The sequence below is a fragment of the Mustela nigripes genome, chromosome 1 (genome assembly GCF_022355385.1).
Source record: "Mustela nigripes isolate SB6536 chromosome 1, MUSNIG.SB6536, whole genome shotgun sequence".
Taxonomy (NCBI): domain Eukaryota; kingdom Metazoa; phylum Chordata; class Mammalia; order Carnivora; family Mustelidae; genus Mustela; species Mustela nigripes.
The window spans coordinates 265,607,865-265,632,045 of NC_081557.1; the positions used below are offsets into that span (position 1 = coordinate 265,607,865).

At 40.5% G+C, this 24,181-nt stretch overlaps 1 protein-coding gene across 4 annotated transcripts in view; it reads left to right on the forward strand.

The window, feature by feature from the left end:
- MRPL1 (mitochondrial ribosomal protein L1) overlaps positions 1 to 24,181 on the forward strand; it is a 115,141-nt gene that overhangs the window by 77,489 nt on the left and 13,471 nt on the right. For 3 of the 4 annotated variants that reach the window (XM_059385609.1, XM_059385617.1, XM_059385626.1), the window contains exon 8: positions 21,832 to 21,913. In XM_059385609.1, coding sequence (XP_059241592.1) covers positions 21,832 to 21,913 — 82 coding nt within the window. Of the gene's footprint in view, positions 1 to 12,871; positions 13,129 to 21,831; positions 21,914 to 24,181 lie in introns of those variants that run through there. The other variant, XM_059385636.1, reaches the window with a different exon arrangement.

Sequence of the window (24,181 nt, forward strand, 5' to 3'; positions counted from 1 at the left end):
GATTAAGGGACAACTTTTTATTAGGAAAAAATTACTAGAGCTATAAAATACGGCACATTAAGACTTGTAGTAGGAAGCAGGTATCTGGAACGGAGGACATGCACTGTAGTTTAAAGGAAAATTTGCAGTGTGCTTACTTGGTGTATTTAACCTATCACAGTATTTAATACCATAATAAATTATATTGCTCTCATAGCCCATTATATATACTCCTAAAAGAGCCTATAAAATCAACCCCATGTCTCTGTATATATGTTTTAAACTAGCAACTAAGCTAACGTTTTTTTTTTAACCTGGCCCCCTCAACTAAGCTAACTTTTATGTCGAATCCAGTTAATTAGAATCTCATATATATGGAAGTACTCACTGTAGTTTCCATGGGTTTTAGGCTTTGATTTTGAAATCAGTTCTAATTGAAAAATCTTTTGTGATTAACATAGTTGGATAAAGTTTGAGGGTAAAAACAGATTTGCTTTGTGATACATACTCACTCTTTCAAACGGTGCAGTGTACTGTGAGTCTGCTTAGTTTCAGACAAATTTTTTTTTTTTGTAGTCTTGTTTCCTTTATTAAGTGTTTTGCTGTCAGCACAGCAACTTGCTAGAATTTTCCACGCTTTATGGAAAATGTTTGGCCTTTGAAAGAATGGTTCGTGAAGACCTGCTATCCTTCCAGTCAGCTTTTTCTGTTTTAATTTTTCACTTTGAAGGAATTCTTTTCAAGTATACATGTACATAAAGTGAGGGTTTTTAAAAATGACTTTCCATTATATTTTCTGAAAAAACATAAAATCAGGGATCTTGATGTTTTATCTTCCCTTTCTCCTAGGACAGTGGGGGTCCTGGGTTCATAGCACTTTAGAAAAGAACATCTGAAGGGCAATTAAACTGTATTCATTATGTTTCCTGTAAGAAAGTAAAGAAATTTAATACTACACATTTTCTTGGAATTTATTGCTTTATAAATTCTTACCTCTACTTAAGCTCCTATTTGTAAATGTCCTCAATGTCTGCATATTTTTCTTCAGTTTTTTATTTTGAAAGTTTTAAATGAATGGAAAAGTTGAAAGAATAGTAGAATGAACACCTACCTGTATACTGTACGCTCATCACCTAGATTCACTAATTTTTCCACATCTGCTTAGAAAAACTAGTAAAAGCGGTTTGCTTAGAGAAAGTAATAGATATTTTTTATTTTCTGAAACAGAGAAAATTAAGTTGCAGACATCTTAACATTTCACCCTTAAATATTTTCTCACTCGGAGCCCAAGTATAGAACATTCCCCTATGTATGCTTTTCAAAGTAGTTTAGTGTGGCTTTTAGAATTTGTTTATTGGTACCTTTTTCTATTTATAGTTTATTGATTTGCTCTTCTTTTTATCCTGTTACTCTGAGATTTTTGCTATTGTTGGTTTTCTAGTTTTCTAAGTTTTATATCAGATTTGTAAGTTTTCTTTTTTGTTTGTTTTAGGTTTTAATTTAAATTCTAGTTGGTTAACCTTGAGGATAATTGGTTTCAGGAGTAGAATTTAGTGATTCATCACTTACACAGAACACCCAGGGCTCATCCCAACAAGGGCCCTCCATGAAAATGGAGATTAAGTGAATCTATATGTGCTGAATGCTGAGAAATCCTTCCTCTATCCCCTGCCCTCACCGACCCCCCCCCCCCCCCCCCCCCCCCCCCCAGTCACTTGGCTTTCAGAACTCTGGCAGGGGGCCTAGATGAGGCTTGGTTCAGTAATTGTAATGGTGATGATGATGATCATAATCTTAGTAATAATAGCAGCAGCAATAGTAGTAAGGTTTGTTTTCAGGTTCCCCTTTCCCTTCTTCTTCCCCCTTTTCCCTTAACTTTTTTTTTCTTTTAATAGCTCTTTGAAGTTCTTCTTTTTGATTTTCTTCCTCCCTCTCCTTTTTGCTTTTCTTTTTTATTTTGTTAGTTCTTTTCTGCTCATCCCTTCCTCTTTGGCTGTCCACCTACATATTGGAAAGATGAAAACAGAATTAAGTTTATGGGAAAATTAGCATGAATTAGTGAGAAATGAATACCACAGAAAGTTTTTCAGGGGCATTCAGGCTAATTAACTTTGATTACATAGGGCGTCTAATCACAAAATTGTGACCTGGTAGATGCTAACTGAGTTAATAATGCTCTGTCATTAACGAATCACAAACATTTATTTAAAAATGTTTTTAATATAAAAGTTTGTTCTCTAAAGATATTAAAATGTTTTCCTATAACATTCATTTGTTACATTATAAACTTTAAAAAAAAATTTGATTGTGAATTATTACTAATTCTAAATTAGTGGCCTCAGTAAACTTATTGTGAAACATTGATTCATCCTTTGAGTGAATGGAGTCTACTCTTCCTATTTATTTTCTTATATTACATGGGCTTATATTACAGGACAAGTTCCTATTACCATACTATAAAACCAAGTAAATTAAAGAGAGTATTCTAAAACAACTACATACTTTAAATTTGTTCTGTTTCACTTTAGAAACCATTTCTGTTCTTTTAATTTATTAATATGTACCCCTTCAAATAACAATGTTTGTATCCTTTGGATAATTAGAATATAAAATCTGGAATGATTTGGACTGAGGAAGACTTGTAAAAGCTTCACTAAATAGGATTAAATTTTGAATATCTTTAAAATATACATTATGTAATAGACTGGCTTTGACTTGACCAGTTATCATAGCATTAAAGAAAAACAGCTATAGTCCTTTTACAGTCGTATAAATAACCAGATTTTGAAGACTTGCAAATGATAAAAGTATCCACAAATAAAACCTATGCTCATTTTCTAAAAGGGAAAAAAACAGGGTAAGACAGCTTGGATTTATGTTTATACCAAATCATGCCAAGACCTGATTTAACTAGTGTTTCTTGTTCAGGTTTCAAAAATACTTGGATCTTTGACACACTTAATATAAAGGCAATGTCTTTGATGTGCTTTATTCTCCTTTTTAAAGTTGTAGACATGGTTCGTTCATAGATTTGTATCATTATGCTTTGCTTATGTAATAATGAATTGTTTTGTGGCAAGAATATTGTTTACCTGGCAGCTGATAAAAGCCGAAGTATATTTTAACAAAAATAAACAAGTTCAGGGTAAGGGAATATAAACATAGTAAAATCTCGTGTTGAAATCAGAGCTTCCAGTTGTAGTGAACATGTTACAGCAGGAAAAGTGAATGTGTTGAAGTTCGCTTAAACAAGATATGGATAATGTAGTATGTGGAAATTGAAGGCTTATTTTGTAGCAGCGAGGCCCATAAGCTGTAAAAGTGGCAAGCAAAGAATATTGCTTAAATCAGTCCGATGCAAGCCAGAGTTGGAGAAAAGGTGGTCGCTCATTGGCTTAGTTAGAGCTCTCTACCACTTCCCCTTCTCTCTTTTCTCCATTCCTTCCAGTTGGTAATTAACTTTTCACTTGTTGCATTATTTCGGGTATACTAGTGTTCTGTCTCATAGGTAAGGGAATTATAAAGACAAGAAAATAAACTGTAGAATGTCAAACTCAAATTCTGTACTTGTTCATTCTCATTAAAAAGAAGGAAGTGGATTGGTGGTAGATCTTAGATCTTCAAGAGTATGGGGCTAAGAAAGAGGAGAGAGAAACTAATATTTATCCAGCACGCAATATGTGGCAGCATCTAATCCTTCAAGTATGTTATATCCTTTGGATGGATATTCATCCCTTTTTTTTTTTTTTTTTTAAAAACCAGTAGTAGTATTAGGTCAAGAATCATTTATTATCATTCCCAATTTTCTTACCTATATTGTCATGAAATTAGAGAATTGGGAATTTCCCCTTCTACCAGATATAAATAGTAATGTCAGAAAAACTGTATCATTTAAAAAATGCTAAAAACAATCTGAGGGGTTTGAAGGGGCAGGGGGGGTGGGAGGTTGGGGGAACCAGGTGGTGGGTATTAGAGAGGGCACGGATTGCATGGAGCACTGGGTGTGGTGCAAAAATAATGAATACTGTTATGCTGAAAATAAATTTAATTTTTAAAAAATGCTAACTTCTCTCTTTAATTCATTGCATTAACTCAATAATGTAGTGATCATTGATTAGTAGAATAACATGATGAAAAATATGTGTTTCAAAACATGTAAAAGGCGGTCAACTGACTGGCTTTCCTTTGTTAATCCATTTGTTAATAAGTAGTTTTCAGTATACTGCACACACATCTTTCTTTTGTTAACTTATTTCGAAGACCAGTGATTAGTTTGCTGGCTTTCACTGCAGTCTGTCTTTATCCAAATGCTGGGAGAGGAAATTGAGTGGGTCTGAATGTGATTCCTTATGAGTTTCATCAGTGTTATTTTCAACCAGTAACATTCACTAGTGTAGTATATATAGTAAACAGTAAAACACCAATAAGATCCTATTATGAATTATTAAATACATTAAATAGAAACACAAAATTCAGCATTTTCCAAATAGCTTTAACGTAAGCAGTGATGAAAGCCGCTGTTACCTGAGAGCATCCTCCTTCCCCCATTTAGATTTTGATAAAGTTAGGCATTGGTTTTTGTTTTTTTTTTTTTTTCAGATTTTATTTATTTATTTATTTGAGACAGAGAGAAAGCACAAATGGGGCAAGGAGGGGCTGAGGGAGAAGGACAAGCAGACTCCTCATTGAGCAGGGAGCCTGAGGAGGGCTTGATTCCAGGACCCTAAGATCATGACCTGAGCCAAAGGCAGTCGCTTAACTGACTGAACCACCCAGGTGCCCCCAAAGTTAGGAATTTGTTAAAGTGATGTAAAGCATAACTCATACCGCAACTTGTCTTTTGCATGCATTTTTATATATTTGGAGACAGATGATATATTCTAATACAGGAGTTGGCAAACAGTGGTTCTGCGAGTCTGTTTTTGTACCACTTGTGAGGTTAAAATAATCTTTTAAAGGGAAACAAATGGAATATGCAGCAAATGTCACATGTGGCCTTAAAAAGCCTAAAATATTTACCATCTGGTTCTTTGCAGAAAATGTTTGCCAACCCTGAAGTAGAAATACGTAACACCTAAGTCTGGAGATCTGGTTCCAGGTGATACGGTGTAATCACGAGCCAGCCGCTCTCACATTGAATGCAGCTGTTATAAAACCTGGACAGAAGGCATGGAGTAGCTGTTCAAGACGCTGAACAGTAAATAGTGACAGACAAAGTAGGGAAGACCAGAATTTGAAGGACAGCCCTCACCTCTGCTGCTGAGTTTGTCATTTTTCTCTTGTGTCATTATGAACTGGACTCACCGTAACCCAAAACGGGGCGCGGCGTCAGCGCAGGTGGAGCTGCAGTTGGAGAAACCCTTCCCTTCAGGCCGGGGACGTAGACATCGTGAATCCTAGTGCAAACAGTTGGTGCTGGGAAGGGCACAGGTATCTAACATTTGGGAAGAGGGAACCTTCCTTTCGGACTGGAGGCTCTGTGCTTACAGGAGGGGGAGGCACACTGTCTTAGCTTCTTTTCTCTGTCTTGTCATTTGGCCCCACTGCAGGAACAGTTACAGAGAATAAGTGGCAAAATGGGGCAAATACATTTTGTTTTTCTGGCTGAGGTCCCAGAGGGGAGCCTTAGGGAACCAGAAAGTACTGGGAAGATCGAGAAGAGGGGAGAGCCTGGGAAAGGGACCTCATAAAAATCATTTATGAGCTACGAGAGATGAAATGAAAGGAGATAACAGAGGAAAGAAAGAACTTACAGATAGATCATAGGAATTCTCCAATCTGAAAAACAAAGACAAAAGATTGGAAAAAAAGAGAAAGCCTTAGGGTCCTATGGGCTAATAACAAAGATCTAACTTTTGTGATATTGGTGTCCCAGAAGGAGAGGAAGCCCAGGACAGGGCTTGAACTCACGTGACCCTAAAATCAAGACCTGAGCTGAGACCAAGAGTCAGATGCTTAACGGACTGAGCCACTAGATGCCCCTAGAGTTGAAACATTTAAAGTGAAATAAAAACTTACATAAATATCTGAACACATATTTATAGGAACTGTATTGAAAATCACCAAAAGCTGGAAAAAACTCAGTTGTCCTATATATGAATGGATTAAAAACCACATCTGGTATATCATATGATGCAATACTGTTCAGTGATTAAAAAGGGTGTGAACTGTTGATAGAACTTAAGTGAATCTCAAAAGGTTACATTCTATAACCCAGGTGAAAGTGGTCTCAAAAGGTTAGACACAGGCAACAAGAGATAAATGGGACTTCATCAAAATTTAAAACTTTTGTGCATCTAAGATCACTATCAGCAGAATGAAAAGGCAACCAGCTGAATGGCAGAAAATATACGCAGATCACGCATATGGCACGAGACGTGTATGTAGAATATGTAGAATATGTGAAGAACTCCTGTACAGTGGTCCCCCCCACACCCTGATCTGTGGTTTCACTTTCCGCAGTTTCAGTTCCCCACAGTCAACAGCAGTCTGGAAGTAGGGGGTCCTCTTGACGCATTGTCAGGAGGTCAGGCACGGTCTAATGCTATGTCGCAGCGCCTGTGTCACTCGCCTCACTTAATCTCACCATGTTGGCATTTTTGAAAAAAAAAAAAAAAATATTTGTTTGAGAGAGAAAGAGACAGCATGCAGTGGGGAGCAGCAGAGGGAAAAGGAAAGAGAGAATCTCAAGCAAACTCCCCGCCGAGTGTGAAGCTTGGTGCGGGTTTGATCTCTCAACCCTGAGTTCATGATCTGAGCCAAAATCAAGAGTTGGACACTTGACTGACTGAGCCACCCAGGTGGCCCACCATTAGGCATTTTATCATCTCCCGTCAGCACAAGAAGGGTGAGCATAGTGTAGTAAGATATTTTGAGAAAAAGACCACATTCACTTAACTTTTATTATAGTATATTATCATGTTATATTCTTTTTTATTATTCATTTTTTATTGTGCCTAATTTATAAGTTAAACTCTACCATAGATATGTATATGTAGGAGAAAACATATTATAGAGGTTTGGTACTCTGCAGTTTCAGGCATCCACTGGGGCTTTTAGAACATATCCTGCATTGATGGGGGGGCCACTGTTACTCAGTAATAACATGATAAATAATTCAAAAAATAAGCCAGAGATCTCAATGCACATTTCTCAAATAAAATAGACAAATGGCCAATAAAGACATGAAAAGAAGCCGAGCATCATTAGCCAACAGGAAAATGCAAATTAAAACCAAAATGAGATACTGCTTTACACTTAATGGGATGGGTATTATAAAAACAACAACAACGACAACCAAAAAAGCCCCGAAATCCAGAAACAAATGTTGGCGAGGGTACAGAGAAATTGGAACCCCTGTATGTTGGTGGTGGGATGTCAAATGGTACCATTGCTGTGGGAAGTACATAATAATTCCTTTAAAAATTAAACCTGGAATTACCATAGATTCTAGTTAGAGATAATATACTCCAAAGAATTAAAAGCAGGAACTCAGACAGGTGTGTGTACAGCTGAGTTCATAGCATTACTCAAATAGCCAAAAAGTGGAAGCACCCCAAGTGTCCATGACAGATGAGTGGATAAGCAAAATGTATATTCACGTGTACTTTGGAGATATTTTAGGTTCAGTTCTAGACTACTGCAATAAAGTAAATATTGTAGTCAAGTGAATCAAATGAATTTTTTGGTTTTCTACTGCATATATATGTTATATATGTTTATACTATGCTGTAGTCTGTTAAAGTGTGAAATAGCATTGTGTCTAAAAGAACAATTTACATACCTTAATTAAAAATTACTTTATTGCTAAGAAATCCTAACCATCCTCCAAGCTTTCAGTGAGTTGTGATCTTTTTGCTGATGGAGGGTCTAGCCTGAATGTTGGTGGCTGCTGACTGATCAGGGCAGTGGTTGCTAAATGCGAGGTGGTGTTGAATCAGTCAACAGTGAAGTTTACTGTATCGATCGACTCTCTAACGGTGAAAAAGTTTGAAATATTGTGAGAATTACCAAAATATCCCAAAGATATGAATTGAGCAAATGCTATTGGGAAAATGTACCAGTAGACTTGTTCAACACAAAGTTGCCACAAACCTTCAATTCGTGAAAAACACAAATTATCTGAAGTACAGTAAAGTGAAGGTCAGGAAAACAAGGTATACCTGTATGTGCAATGGAATTTTATTTAGTCTTAAAAAGGAAGGAAATTCTGATGCATGCTTTTTATATAACATGTATGAACCTTGAAGACATTATGCTAAGTGAAGTACACCAGTTGACAAAGGCTAAATACTATGATTCCACTTGTTTGCGGTGCCTAAAGCAGGCATATTCATAGGGACAGGCCGTAGAATGGTGGTTGCCAGGGCCCGGGGCAGGGGAGAATGGAGAGTTAGTGTTCAGTGGGTTTGGTTTTAGATGAGGGAGATGGAAAAAGTTCTGAGATGGTTGGTGTTGAGAGTTGCACAACCATGAGAATGTGCTTAATGCCAGCCACGTACTTCAAAACAGTTAAGATGGTAAATTTTTGCTATGTATATTTTACCTACCACACTTCTAAAAGATTACAAAGGAAAGAAAACAAAGCTTCTGTACTGTTACTCCATTTGTATGACGTCTTTGGGAAGACAACACTGTGGTGACAGCAAGGGTTAGGAGTGGCTAAGAGAGATCAGATGAAGTTTTTTTGGTTGTTTATCATGTATTTGGTGGTGGTTCCTCAAATATATGTGTGAGTTAAAATTTATGGAACTGTACACTTAAAAAAGGCCAGTGTAACTGCCTTTGAATCTTGAAAATGTAGTTAAAAATATCTAAGCTGTAACAGCATAATTAGCCTGTTGCAGCTGTGGTGGTGGTGACGGTGGGGGTTTTGCTGTCCCGCTATCACTATGAATGAGTCTCATTTCAAAAAAAACATGAGGTAAAGTGTGCCTTATGATTTGTAGCATCATAAAGGACTGGTTTTGTAATTTTAAATGCTAAACTGAAACTAATTTTTTATTAACAAGTATATAGTAAAATATTTGAAAAACATTAAATAGTATAAGAATATAAAATTCAAAGATTGCCTTTGGTAACATTTTAATACTTTTCATTACTGCTCTGTCTCTATGCTTGTATTTTTTGTTTATGTAGTTGCTATCATACTATATATTGACTTTTGTGTTCTCTTTTTTCCTTGAATATTGTTTCTTGAATACTAAAATTCTTAAAAGATACAATTTTAATAGCTATATCATAATGTCATGTAGATATATCATAATTTATTCAACCTTATTCCTTTTTTTGGGCATTGAGACTGTTTCTGGTATTTCTCATTTTATATATCATTCCTGTGAACATAAGTTCATGTCTTTCATATGTGCAGAAATACAGTTCTGAGTATAAGTGTGTAGCTCTTTATTGGAAGGTCTGAATTTCGTGGGATACAAGCATGGAATACTTTCCTCCGTTCTCTGATTCTAGCTGAGCCATATGTACGATTTCCTTTCTCTGTTCCCTTCTCTGGCATGTTAGATAGATCTCATAATTCCAGTAACGGACAGTAATTAGAAGTGCGTCTGGTCCAGTTCAGGACTCTGATCTCCAGGCACAGATTTCCCTTGCTCAGTTTGGAACCGGGCTTGTATGGCTCAAATGGTCTGAAGTGAGGAGGGCTTTGTTAAGTTCTCACTCCTACTTCTTCCCACTCTAGACATGAAGAGTCCTGCAGTGACGTGATTCAGTTCTGAAATACCTTGCCCCAGTGGCCTAGGCAGGCTTGATTTTTCTGGGGGAGAGGCCTGATGAAGGGAATAGGGAGAAATGGCACATGCCTCTGCTTGCCTACCTAGATTTCTTTCTCTCTTTCTTTCTTTCTTTTTTTTTAAAGATTTTTATTTATTTATTTATTTGAACAGACAGATCACAAGTAGGCAGAGAGGCAGGCAGAGAGAGAGAGAGGAGGAAGCAGGCTCCCCGCTGAGCAGAGAACCCGATGCGGGACTCCATCCCTGGACCCTGAGATCATGACCTGAGCCAAACAAAGGCAGAGGCTTTAACCCACTGAGCCACCTATACACCCTTCTACCTATATTTCTTACCCCATGTTGATTATTGCTACTTCTCTGGCCAGCCCTTATTGGCTTGATGTCCTTCATAGCACGTGTTCAGCCAGCTAGTTTCCCCTCCTGAAAGGTGACCCTGTCTTTACAGAGTCGTTTCTTGGAGACTTGCCTCCTCACTTGGCTTGCTTCTACTCAGCTGGATGTTGATTATAATAGGATCTTTTTGGCACCTTTAATTGTATAGGGTGCTACATGCCTTTTTTGCTGTCAGATTTAGGACCTAATCATCATTCCTGAAGAAGCTTCCAGAAAAGCCTCATACAGCATCTTCCAAACACATATCTAGGCTTAGGACAGCTGTTGCTGAGCATTTTTCCTACTATACTTAACCTGGCAAAACATTTTTTTGTTTCTTCTTCATAGTAGATAGCTACATAGTAGAAGTCTCTCAGCACCCAACAAAGCTTTCTATTAACAAAACAAAAATCTTTTTTATCTAGCAAAAATTAATAGCTGCTTTAGTCCATTCATTTCCTCAGACATCCTTCAGTCTGTCTTCACACCAGAGGTCTGTAAGCCGGCCTGTGAGCTCTTTCTGGCTCTTCACCTGTTTCTTTAAGCAAGTTTCACTGGAACACAGTTGCAAGTCATTCATTCATGTATTGTGTATGGCTTCTTCCTTGCTAAAAGGGCAGAACTGAGTAGTTGCAATGTAGACTGTTTGGCCTGCACAGCTCAAAATATTTTCTGTCTGACCATTTATAGAGGAAGTTTGCTAACTCCTGTTTTACACCCTTCCTGTAGAATTCTTTTTTGTTGTTGTTTTAAGAATAAAATGTATATATTATTTATTTACACTGAAAAATTCTGACCATTAATGAGTAAACGGTATAGAGACATTGCAAGATCGTGGAAATATCTTGCTCAACAGACATTCCTCTAGTTTTTAACATTTATTGAGGATTCTTGCCCAAATCTGCCCATATCCTGATGGTTACGAACTTTACAACTCCACTACTCCTTCTAATACATTTTGGAGGGGGGAAATCTCATAATTCAAAAATCCACAACAATAAAACAATGTTGAAAACTGCAATAAAAACACAAATGAAAACAACCATCTTTTCTAAGAACCACAGGACTATAAATTCAGGAAGGACATAAAATTTTTAAATGACTCAAATTTATCAAATTATATGCATTAAATGTACAGTTTTTAAGTATTTCAATCCTGTCTCATTAGAGTGGTTTAAAAAAAATCATGCCAAAGAAATCATGATTTTTGGCTTAATCCCAAGTCACGAATATTAATAATTTGCCCACAGTGCATGTGGCGTCCTAGATACAATAGGTGATTTTATGAACACATTTGAGATCCAGTACATTATGGATTTATGACTCAGAAGTTCCCTTAAATATTTTTCAGTGGTAGAAACATACAGAGTAGTTACATGGGGAAATAATGCGCGCAAAATGTTCTGTGCTTTTATCTCAGAGACACACCGTAGAGGTCTCAGGTTATTAAGACAACATCAAAAAATGTTTTGCGTAGTTAAGAGTCTGTTTTGGGGATTGGGAAAGAAGAATAGCTTTCCCTTTGGTTTAAAATACTCAACAGTTCAAGTCATGAGCCCGAGAAGGGCGCGGCCTCGGGGGCAGGTGAGTCTGGGAGAAGAGAATGCCCGCAGACGCACACCTGTTCTCCCGACGCCGCCCCCGGCCAGGGATGCTCGGGCTCCACGTGACAAGAACTGTACGGTCACTTCTATGTCAGACGGCTCGACGTTTCCGAGTATGAATGACTTTTTCATCTTAGTAACTTTGAGACGCTTTCCCGGTGTGCAGCGTAGGAGTCCCCGCATCCCAGCCCGCAGTGCCGCAGGCCGCGGTGGGGCGGAGGGTGACCTCTGCAGCTCCGGCCCGTGCGCCCCGGAAGCAGGACGGTGGAGGGTGGGAGCAGCGGCCGTCGCTCTGTCTGCGGCAGGTGCAGCCGAGCGCAGGCCCCTCCCTACCGTCGACGGCAATCGCAGCGGCGGCGCGTGCAGCCGAGCGCAGGCCCCTCCCTACCGTCGACGGCAATCGCAGCTGTACCCCTTTTCCTGGTACTGTGAGTTCCTTGGAGGCTTTTCATGAATGCGTTATTCCTCCGATCACATTGGGGCACAGCATATCGCCCTCCAGGTGCAGGGGTGGGAAATTGCAGGCTGGGAGCTAGAGCAGGGCATACCCTCCCCCGTTTTTCAGGCACCCGGACTTCTTCTGCATGAAATTGCAGGTGAACCCAACCGTCTGTGCCTGCAGGCCGACTTCGCCCATGGACCACCCGCCCCCCGACACCGTGGGCCTCGGGTGGCCGTTCCGCTGTCTCCGTCTTCCCGCCTGGCTGCAGGGGGACCCAGAGGCACACGGCGTCTGGGGCCCAAGTTGTCACGAGTACAGGAGCCGCTCCCTCCCGGGGAGCGTCAGACCCACCCTCGGGGGTACAGTACTTCAGGAGGGGTAGGTTCCATTAGACGATACTCTTTTCCCAGAACTTTCCAGAGACGTTTCCCCCAGATCCATCTTTGATATTTGCGACTGAGAATCTTGGTCTCCTCTGTGGTGATAGGAACGTTCTTCCCTTGGTCGGCATAAGCGTATTTGCAGATTTCCCTTAAATCCGTCTAGTTTCTGGCCTTTGGTGCTCAGCTTTAGGGGTTGGCACCAGGCCCACAGGATGTGAAGCACGTTGGGTGATGCCAGTTTAGAAGGTAATGGAGGAATTGGGATTTTCTTCCAAAGCCTTACTTTTCCATTGTCTTGTGCCTTCTCTTCTGAGCAAGAAACTTTGTCTTCTTTCGTAGGTTCTTTTCATTTGGTCCCGCTCGCGGAGGTCCTTTGCAACTTCGGTTCACCGGAAGCCTGTGTTTCTCTCTGGCTTCTTCTGATACCGGTTAGGATGGGCCAGCCAGAGAGTCTGCCCTCGACTTTGTGGGGTTCTCCTTTTTGCCTTGTGCTTTCTCCACATCCAAAGAGAAGTCAAGGGTGACAAAAAGAAAACTCTTACTTCCCCTGTAAAATTCTTTCTAAAACCTAGATCAGATACACCAATTGTCCACCAAGAAACATTAGTTTTTCACTGCTTGCAGTTCTAAATAAAATCTTCAGTTTTACATTCAAATCTTTCTGTAGTCTCCAATCACTATGTCGAGTTCAAATTCAGTATTTCTTGTTATTTTCAGTGATGCAGGCTGAAGGTTGGCAGCTTACAGGCTGAATTTGGTTCCCCGTACTTACTGGGCCCAGGTAATGGCTTTGTTTTGTTTTCTTGAGTGAGCATTTACAAACTAGATGATATCACAAAGAAATTCAGATTTCTAGTTCTTGACATGTCAAGAGTTCTGTTAATACTGGCCCCACAGCCCTCAGTGCAACAGTCCGTTAGTGCCGAGTAGCTTCCTGCCTCCTCTGTACGGAGTGGTACCGTCCAGCTCTGCCCCGCCCGTGTCACACAGGTGTGGTGGGTATATGTACTCAGACCTAGCGCTCCCCATTCCTACACATTACCTCCTCTGGCCACTGTGAGCATTTGAGTTGGCAATGCTGGGGCTAGATACAGCGAGCCACCTGATGGTCACCTGTTCTGCCCTGTTATGACATCGCCTCCTGCTGCTCCTTCCTCCTAGAAGATCACCATTGTCCTGCAGAACTCTTCATCCTTTAAGACTCAGCAAATCGTTACGACTCGTGTGTCCCCTTCTTTGGGTAGCCTTCTCTGTCAAAGTCAGTCACTTCTACCTCTGTGCCTTTGTGCTCTGTTGTTCATGTCAGTTATGATGTTGTATTTTAGCTACCAGATTGTAAATTCCTTGAACGCAAGGTTTGTATCTTGTTCATCTTTTGTTAGTAGTTCCCAGCGTGATGATGGATATAGCGGGAACCAAGAGGGGGTTGCTGAATTGTATGGTGATACCAGCTAAAAACTTGGAAGGCAGTAAAGGATTCACTTGGCAGAGAGGAAGATTCATAATTTTCCGACTTAAATGCATCTTCTTTTCCATGAAGCGTTTTACTTGGGTTCCTCTTTTTCTGCCCCGTGTTTGTAACAAATTCATTTGTGTTTTCCTGGCAACTGATACTTCGTTTTTCATAAATACGGGTTACCAATACTTAAAAACTGTGTCCAGGGTCACAAGCTAATAAGTAGTGTAAGTGGGCTTCAGGTGCAAATTTCTCTGCCTTTAGAGCTGATGCAGACAGCTGCTAAGCTGCTGCTTACCAGGGGTGTGTGCACTTGGATAAGTTACAGAGTTTTCCGAGTCTCCATTGTGGTAGTTCCTATCTCAGAGGATTCTTGGGAGAAATGAATGAGAATATTTACATAATGCTTAGAATAGAGCTTGGTGCAGAGTATTTACTCAATAAATAGAGCCACTCAATCAATTATTCTTATTATTACTTTCCTTAATTTTGTATAGGAAACCACAGATTATCTTCCTTTTCTTGGTTGTGACTGTTAGAGGAGTCGTGGTGATTAAGACTATTGGCCCATCTACAGAAACTGTATGCCATACCATCCTTTATTTACTCTTAGAATGTTGCATTTGTGGGGCACCTGGGTGGCTCAGTCATTGGGTGTCTGCCTTTGCCTGAGATCATGATCCTGGGGTCCTGGGATCAAGACCCACATTGGGCCCCCCACTCAGCGGGAAGCCTGCTTCTCCCTCTCCTACTCCCCCTGCTTGTGTTCCCTCTCTTGCTGTCTCTTTCTCTGTCAGATTAATAAATAAAATCTTTTAAAAAATAAAGGACAAAAAGGACATTGCATTTGGAAGAGATTTTGGAGACGATGTTCTAACAGGTGCTTGCCACAGGAGCATCCTCTCTCCGGTTTCCAGTCAGAGATGCTCATGCATCGATGGGCTGTCAGAGCATTTACGGAGACGGCAGCTGGCCACTTTAGGAGGATCTTGTGATTGTTAAAAAATCATGTGTACATACTTCACTTGTTGTCATTTGTTTTTTAGTTTTAGTCCCCTGTAAAAGGTAAAAAATTAAGTCAAATCCTTTTCCTACACTGTAGTCCTTAGTCCAAAATATTTTGACTTACCTTTGTCTAGCAGTTCTCAAAGTACGACTAGGGATCCATTTTAAATGGCACACTTTCCTCAGAAGCCTTTCTCTTCTCTTGCCCTTTCTTTAAACAGAGAATCCATTGAAGACCCTGAAAGCATAGGCTAATTCTTTTGTGTGCCTTCTGCAGTTTTCTGGAGTGAGTTTTGATAACCCAAAAAATGTTTAAGAATCATTGCCTTGGCCGGGGGGTGGGGGGGAGCTAGAATGGTGATGTAGTAGGAGGACCCTAGGCCTGCCTTGTCTCTCAAATACAGCTCAATAACCATCGTATCATTCTGAATACTCCAGAAATCAGCATGAGGACTGATAGAACAAACCGCATAGCTAGAGGGAGAGGAGAGGTCACTTCTGGGAACGTAGAAAGTGCTGAGATATGGTTTGAGGGAGACACAGATTGCGGTGCTGGGGAGGGAACGGAGCCCTGGTTGCAGAGAAGGGCTAGCAGCGCGGAGGCACAAGCACAAGCAGAACACCTTCCCAAAGCTGTTGGCTGGGGACAAGGAGAGGGGCTGAATTTTGTGGGGTTTTACAACCAGCGGGGCTTCAAGACTGGAGTTCCAGAGGTTCCCCTGCTGGGTTATGATAGAGACCTGAGGACACTGTCCCACTTCGGGAGCTGTAGCAGGCAAACAGCTCTGGTGCTGACTCTCTGAGAATCACTATCTGAGAATTAGGCTATGTGAGAATTGCCTAAGGGCTGTGGGAAGAGACTTCGCACTTCTGGGGGAGCTTCTTTGAGAGGGGGGGCATTGCTGCTTCATGGACAGAAGAACTGCTGAGTGCCACTTCCCTACACCCTGCCCCTCTGCAGAGCTGCAGGGACCCCTGCCGAGAGCAGCTAACTGGTACACCCGGTTTAGCCTGCCTGCCCCAAATCCTGTGCCCTGCAGTCTGGTGCCACTGTCCTTCTGGACAAACCTGCATCTGTCCCAGCACAGTGAGACCCTTTCCCAGAAGACCGGTGCAGGTCCCTGTCACACCAGTCTTTGAAGTTTGGAATTTTAAAAGTCATCAGGCCTTATTAGATTAGAGCTCAAGATGTGCTGTGCTGCTCCAGGCAGGCAAACGATCCAGAGACAGGCACTGTGAAATCAGTGACGAAAAATGCCTGTGACCCATGAGGGGCAATTATTCACTCCTCCAGAAATGCTTCCCTGAGAGTAGCAAGCACAGACTCCTCTCTCGAGGGACAAAGCCAGGCTGGTACTACTTCCCTCCCCTTCCTCTTGGCACAGACCAACTTCGGTAAACAACACAGCACCGGCACTGGCTGCCTTACCTGTGCCCCTCCCTCCCCCCACCAGACTCTGCTGGAGCTACTTTCCTAGGGCAAGACCAGCACAGTGGGCCCTTCCCCCCAGAAGACCAGCACAAACCCCCACATGTACCATGTCTGCTGACTATAGAGTGCTGCAAAGCTTCAGTTCTAGTGGAAATCATATTAGGTCTCTTTTAGAAAGTTGACCAGAGCATACTTCTTTGAAACTTGCCATACTCTGATCAAGGTCCAAACACTTCCCACTATAGGCAGGGAGAAGTTCTGCAGAGGACCGACCTGAGGGACAGAGCAGCAATAACACAGCAGCAGGGTGCACGCAGCACACAGCAGAGACACTTCCTGAAGAGCCAGGCCCTGAATAGTAAATTACCTCTTCTTCATAAAGCCATTACTCTCAGGTTCAGGAAACATAACAGGCTTTCCTAACACCCAGAAGACAAAAACTTAGACAAGATGCCAAGACAGAGGAATTCGTCTCAAAAGAAAGAACAAGAAAAAGACATGGCCAGGGATCTAATGTCTCCTGAGGCGAGGGAAACAGAAGCAAACATAAACTGTTGAGCCTTTGTCAAGATAAAAAGCTTCTGCACAGTGAGGGAGCAGCAAAACTAAATGCAGCCTTCAGAATGGGAGAAGATATTTGCAAGTGACATACCTGATAATGCTTAATATCCAAAATGTATAAAGTACTTACAAAACTCAATACCCAAAAAACAAATACTCCAGTTAAAAAAATGGGCAGATGGGATGCCCGGGTGGCTCAGTTGGTTGAGCAGCTGCCTTCGGCTCAGGTCATGATCCCAGCGTCCTGGGATCGAGTCCCACATCGGGCTCCTTGCTCCACAGGGAGCCTGCTTCTCCCTCTCCCTCTGCCTGCCTGTGCTCTCGATATCTCTCTGATGAATAAATAAATAAAAATCTTTTTTAAAAAATGGGCAGAAGACATGAATAGACATTTTTCCAAAGAAGACATCCACATGGCCAACGTGCATATGTAAAGATACCCAGCACCCTCATCATCAGGGAAGTACAAATCAAAACCATAGTATTACCTCACGCTTGTCAGAATGGCTAAAATTAACACAGGAAACAATAGATGTTGGTGAGGAAGTGGAGAAAGGGGAACCCTCTTCTCACTGTTGGGGGGAATGCAAGTTGGTGCAGCTACTCTGGAAAACAGTGTAGAGGTTCCTCAGAAAGTTAGAAATAGAGCTACCCTGCCATCCAGCATTGCAGAACAAGGTATTTACCTAAAGGATAACAGAAATACTGATTTAAAGAGATACATGCATCCCAATGTTTATAGCAGCATTATCAACAATAGCCAAATTACGGAGAGGGGCCAAATGTTCATTCGCTGATGAATGAATAAAGGAAATATGGTAAATGTATACAATGGAATATTACTCAGCCATAAAAAAAGAATGGAATCTTGCCATTTGCAAGGTGGAGCTAGAGAACAGTATTATGTTAAGTCAAAGACAAATACTGTATGATTTCACTCATGTGGAATTTAAGAAACAAACAGGTGAACATAGTAAAAAAAGAGGCAAACCAGAAACAGACTCTTAAAAAAAAAAAAAAAAGATTTACTCATTTTGGAGAGAGACACAAGTGGGAGGAGTAAAGAGAGGAGGAGAGAAAATCTCAAGTAGACTCTACACTGAGCTTGGAGCCCAACTCGGGGTGTAGTCTCCACAACACCAGCATCACGACATGAGGTGAAACCAAGAGTTAGATGCTTAGCAAACTGCCACCCAGATGCCCCTGCAGACTCTTAACTATAGAGAACAAATTAAGGGTTGCGTAGAGGTGGGTAGGGGAATGGGTTAAATGAGTGATGGGTATTAAGGAGGGCACTTGCTGAGATGAGCCCTGGCTATTGTATGTAAATAACGAATCACTGAGTTCTACACCTGAAACTGGTATTACACTGTATGTTAACTAACTGGAATTTAAATAAAATCTTGGGGAAAAGGAATCATTGCGTTAGACATGCATGGCTGCAATTTTCTTTGCACTCATCTGCATCTCAAAGGGCTGAAAAAATGGTCAGGAACCGCTAATTTTTAGTTTCCTCATCATTGTAAAAACTGAAGACAAAGGTTAGGAATTGCATGGAAAGAGGAAAATCTGAGAGTTACAGCAAAGAGAGACATAGAGCTCACCTGGATCCACTGAGCCTCCACCCAAACATCCTTGGTAAGTCTTCCATCTCATCAGCTTAGGGATTTCTTTCTTTCTTTTTTTTTTTTTTTTAATTTAATTTAATTTAGCCAGCATATAGTACATCATTAGTTTCAGATGTGGTCTTCAATAATTCATCAGTTGCATATAACACTCAGTGCTTATCACAACATATACCCTCCCCAATGTCCATCACCCAATGCCCCAGCCTCCCCTTCCACCTCCCCTCCAGCAGCCCTCAGTTTGTTCTCCAGCAGCCCTCAGTTTGTTTCCTGCAGTCAAGAGTCTCTCATGGTTTTCTGCCTCTCTGATTTTTTTCCCATTGTTTTCCCTCCCTTCCCCTATGATCCTCTGCTCTATTTTTTATGTTCTATGTATGAGTGAAACTATATTTTGTTTTTCTCTGATTGACTTATTTCACTTAGTATAATACCTTCCGGTTCCATCCACGTTGATGTAAATGGTAAGTATTCATTTAGGAAATTATTTCTGACGTTATAAGGGATGTTACGCAGAAGGTAGGATTCAGTAAGGTAGTCTTTTCTTGAAACCGTTGCTGCTACAGAATGAGGAGTAACTACCTTGTCTTGGGGTGGGCAGTCACTTTAGCTAAACATAAATAGTATTGTAACTGTTGGGTTCAAAGGCACATGTATGCACATGTGCAAATACAGTGCTGGCTGTAGCTCAGGCTCCACCAGGCCCAGTTTTGTTTAGTTTTTTTTTTCTTTCTTTCCTAGTATACCAAGTCTTATGCTCTGATACTGAGAATAATATCCTCTCAAAATGGCCCATCCTTACCTCCGTAAGGCTACAAAATATCATTGCATGAGCGCACCGTGGAAGTGCCGAGTAACTGAGATGTAGGTAGAGAAGCTTGCAAATGTTGGTTTCCTGAGTTATTGTCAGCCCAAATACATTTTCTATGCAAGGTTTGAGAAAATTTGGGGTGCCTGCGTGGCTCAGCCTCTTCTTTCGGCTCAGGTCATGGTCTCAGGGTCCTGGGATTGAGCCCCACATTGGGCTCTCTGCTCATCAGAGAGCTTGCTTCCCCCTCTCTCTCTGCCTGTCTCTCTGCCTACTTGTGATCTCTGTCTGTCAAATAAATAAGAAAGAAAATCTTTTAAAAAAAAGTGCATGCATACTTTTTTACCATAATTAGCATCAACAGTTAATTAAATAATCATAATTACTGTATAAACCATGAAATATATAGATTTTTCATAATTTTGTATAGTATCTTAAGTTAAAATGAAGTATGGTTATAAATATTTTAAAATTGAACAGAAGACACAGTACTAAAGATTAGTGGTTCTGGAATTTGGACAAAAATGTAAACTATGTTTAAAAACATTTTTACAGGGGAGCCTGGGTGGCTCAGTGGGTTAAAGCCTCTGCCTTCGGCTCAGGTCATGATCTCAGGGTCCTGGGATCGAGCCCCGCATCGGGCTCTCTGCTCAGAGGGGAGCCTGCTTCCTCCTCTCTCTCTGCCTGCCTTTCTGCCTACTTGTGATCTCTGTCTGTCAAATAAATAAAATCTTTAAAAAAAATTTTTTTACGTATTTTAAAACTTAGTGAAGTCCTTGAAGTCATCCTAATAATGAAAGTCGTAGAGGAATTATTTGTTTTGTATTTCTCAAGCATATGTTGCATGTGTTCAGCATCTTAACTAACTGTAGGCAGTATAAGTCCACAAAAGTATAGTTGAGTTTAGTATATTATTTAATATTTTATAGTATAACAGTGTAGAGCATAATTTAATAGTAAATAGTAAAAGCATGTATCAGGCATCTGCTCTTTCTTGTATCTATTACTTTCCCAAATTTAAGGTAGCTTTAGGTCTTTAACAAAGGGTGAAGGAACTTAACAGAGCTGTGGTACCGGCTTCGGTTGATAATAGGACCATTTGATTAAGGTGGACAGTTGAGAGAGGAACGAAGGGAGACACAACCCTGAGTTTTTGTTTCATTTTGTTTTGTTTTTTAACATAGCATATGTAAGGTGCCTTTTCTGCTAGTGAACTACTTGATTAAAGCCTGTAAGTTCTGTGGACTTAAGAAGGTGAATTAATAAGCATTGCTTGATTTTTTTTCCCCCCTCTCAGAATTCCCACTTACATATTGGCTTAAGTGAAAATTCTCCAATAATGTCCAGACCTTCTCATTTAGGGTTTGGTATTATATCTTGTCCAAGTGAGTGTCAAATAAATGTTGTCTGGTGATAATGAGAGTAATTTTTTTCATGAAGATTTCTCTCCATGCTGACGCAGCACGTTTCTCATAAGGGATCTCAGAATCACTGGAGAATAGAAATCTTGCTTGAATTTCCAACTATTACCACGATTCATTTAGCAAAGTATAAAATCCTTTAAACATTGGGATGGAATGTAGCTGATTTTAACTATTTTAGAAGAGTAACATGGTACACATAAGGGCTTTTCCATAGTTGTGAGCTAGCTTTTAGAATTTTACGTATAGGGCTTGTTCACTGTATATTTACTTACTACTGTTTTCATTGAAGAGCAGGATATTTGTTATTTCATAGAGCGTTAGCATAGCGTCCTGGAAATGCCCCTGTAGCAGGGGTGTGTTGTGTGAATGTGTGTGGTTAAGTGGTTTTATTTTGTACTCCTGAGAGCATGAATTTCTGGACATTTTCATAGTCTCCTTCAAAAGTAAATCAACAACAGGGGTGCCTGAGGGGCTCAGTGGGCTGAGCGTCTGACTTCCACTCAGGTCAGGTCATGACCTCCGGGCCCCACACGGGGCTCTGTTCTCCGTGCGGAGCCTGCTTGTCCCTCTCCCCCAACATTCCCTGTTCATGCTCTTTCTCTCTCCCTCAAATAAATAAAATCTTAAAGAAAAAAGAAAAGAAAGTATATCAGCAAAAAACTTCAAGAGGAAATATTCCTGAATCCTTGGGTGTAGGTAAAGATAAGGGGATGGTATATTCTGCCTCAGGTTGTACTTTGGGGAAAATACTTGGAAATCAGGAATCTCAAGTAGAGCAGCTTGAAAAGACTTGACTGTGATATGTTTCATCGGGTAATTAAGTCTTGACATGTAACCACCTGTGAGTGTAGCATTCTAAAGGAAGAGAGATGGAAGTTTTTTCTTTTCAGTAGGTCGCTTAACAGATGAAAATAATTACTGATACAGTTACCAAAAGTTGTATTATCATCTCATTTTCACATTATTAATGTTGTGTATCCTTTTCTTTCAGCTGGATATGCCAAGTGACCAGATAGCTGCAAATCTCCAAGCAGTTATCAGTGAAGTCTGTAAGCACAGACCAGTCAATTTGGGTAAGCGATTTGCTGCGGTATACCCCCCTAGAGTTCGGGGATTCTTTAAAAAATGTAAAATATTAAGAAAACAAGAGCAAGTACAATGTACAATAGCAGCAATATTTTCAGGGGTTAAATAAATAAAATTTATCCAGAGGATTCCTAATCCTAATCGAGAGGATTCCTGATGACCTTATTAACCAGTTGTAGTTGTTTGGAGAGGAGACCTCTTTAACATTAATAAGGAAATCCTGAAATCTTTGTAAATTCCATTATTTCTACCATTCAGTATTAACTTTGAAAGAAAATTGTAACTGATTGCCTTAAACTTGCAATAGTGTTGAATAGAAACTAAAAGCATTTATGAAATATTTTGGAGCTAGATTTGTCTCTGGCTTTAGCAATTGTCTTTCTTAATGTTACTTATTTTTTCAGAAGAACAAAGTTTTTCATCATGTCATAAGACTCACTTCTTGTAAACTGGTAATTCCTGCACAGCCGTGAAACTTGATGGGGATGTGGAGGCTGTTTCATAGGATGGAAGCACAGAGCCAGACCCTTACTGTCGCATTATGTGCCGCGCATATCCTCTCCTCAGACAGGCTTCACTGCTGGCGGGCTGCGGCCCAGAAAGGGTTCATTATACTCAGTAGACTCTTCGTCTCTAGTCTTGCCACGATAGGACTCTGTCAGGCTTAGTCTTATAACCAAGTGTGTAATCAAAACACAATCTTAAGCTATTTTTTACCTTCTTTGGAAGTTAACACACTGGTGAATAAAGACCTCACTTGTTAATTCTGCTGCCATAGATACGGCCGTAGTACTTAGTGATTGTGCGTGTACGCATTCTTACGTGCCACGGGGCATTTTGCTTTCAGTATAGGATCTTCTGAGACTGGCAGGAGTGAAATGATGAACAGCAAATCTCTAAAAGCAGTGTGTGCTCTTTTTGCCATTTTTAAAGTTGTGTATTAATATAATTAATATACAAGATCCTTTTAGTTCCAAGGGTACAACATAATAATTCAACATTTGTATACATTACAAATTGATCACCACCGTAAGTCTAGTTACCATCTGTCCACATACAAAGGTAACACAGTAATGCTGACTTTATTTCCTGTGCTGTGCATCACATCCCCTTGGCTGATTGATTTCATAACTGAATGTTTGCTCCTCTTGATTCCCTTTACCCGTTTTGTCCCCTCCCCCAGCTTCCTTCTCCTCTGGCACCCACCAGTCTGTTCTCCGTATCTGGGAGACGGGGTTTGGTTTCATTAGTTTGTTGTGTATTTTAGATTTTACTTATCCATAAAGTCATTGATATTTACCTTTCTCTGTCTGCCTCATTTCACTTAGCAAAGTCTCCTCGAGGTCCATTAATGCCACAAATAGTTAGATTTCATTCTTTAATATGCCTGAGTAATATTTCATTGTGTGTGTGTGTGTGTGTGTGTGTGTGTGTGCGTGTGTGCGCGCACGTGCACCATATCTTCTTTGTTCCGTCACGTATAGATGGACGCTTAGGTTGTCTCCTGATCTTGACTATTGCAAATATGCTGCAAGGAACGTAGGGCTGCATATATCTTTTCAAACTAGTGTGTTCATTTTCTTCTGATACATACCCATAAGTGGAATTGCTGGGCCATATGGTCATTCTTTTGGTGGTTTTTTGAGGAATCCTCATACTCTTTTCCAATGTCTGCCCTAATTTACATTCCCACTAACAATGCATGAGGGTTCTCTTTTTCTCCACGTCCTTGCCAACATGTTATTTTTGATAACAGCCACTCTGACAGGTGTGAGGTGATAGCTCATTGTGGTTTGGATTTGCATTTTCCTGGTGATGAGTGATGGTGAGCTTTTCATGTGCCTGTTGTCCTCCTGTGTGTTTGGGAAATTGTCTGTTTAGATTCTCTGCCCAATTTATTTATTTATTTATTTATTTTTTAATTGTCCTTCTCAGTCTTTTTGTTTTGATCTGTTTGCCTCACTTTCTTTCCTTTTTTTTTTTCTTTCTTTCTTTTCAGTGTAACAGAATTCATTGTTTATGCACCACACCCAGTGCTCCAGGCAATCCATGCCCTCTCTAATACCCACCACCTGACTCCCCCAACCTCCTATCCACCCCCCCCAGCCCCTTCAAAACCCTCAGATTGTTTTTCAGAGTCCATAGTCTCTCATCGTTTCCCTCCCCTTCCAATTTCCCTCAACTCCCTTCTCCTCTCCATCTCCCCTTGTCCTCCATGCTATTTGTTATGCTCCACAAATAAGTGAAACCATAGC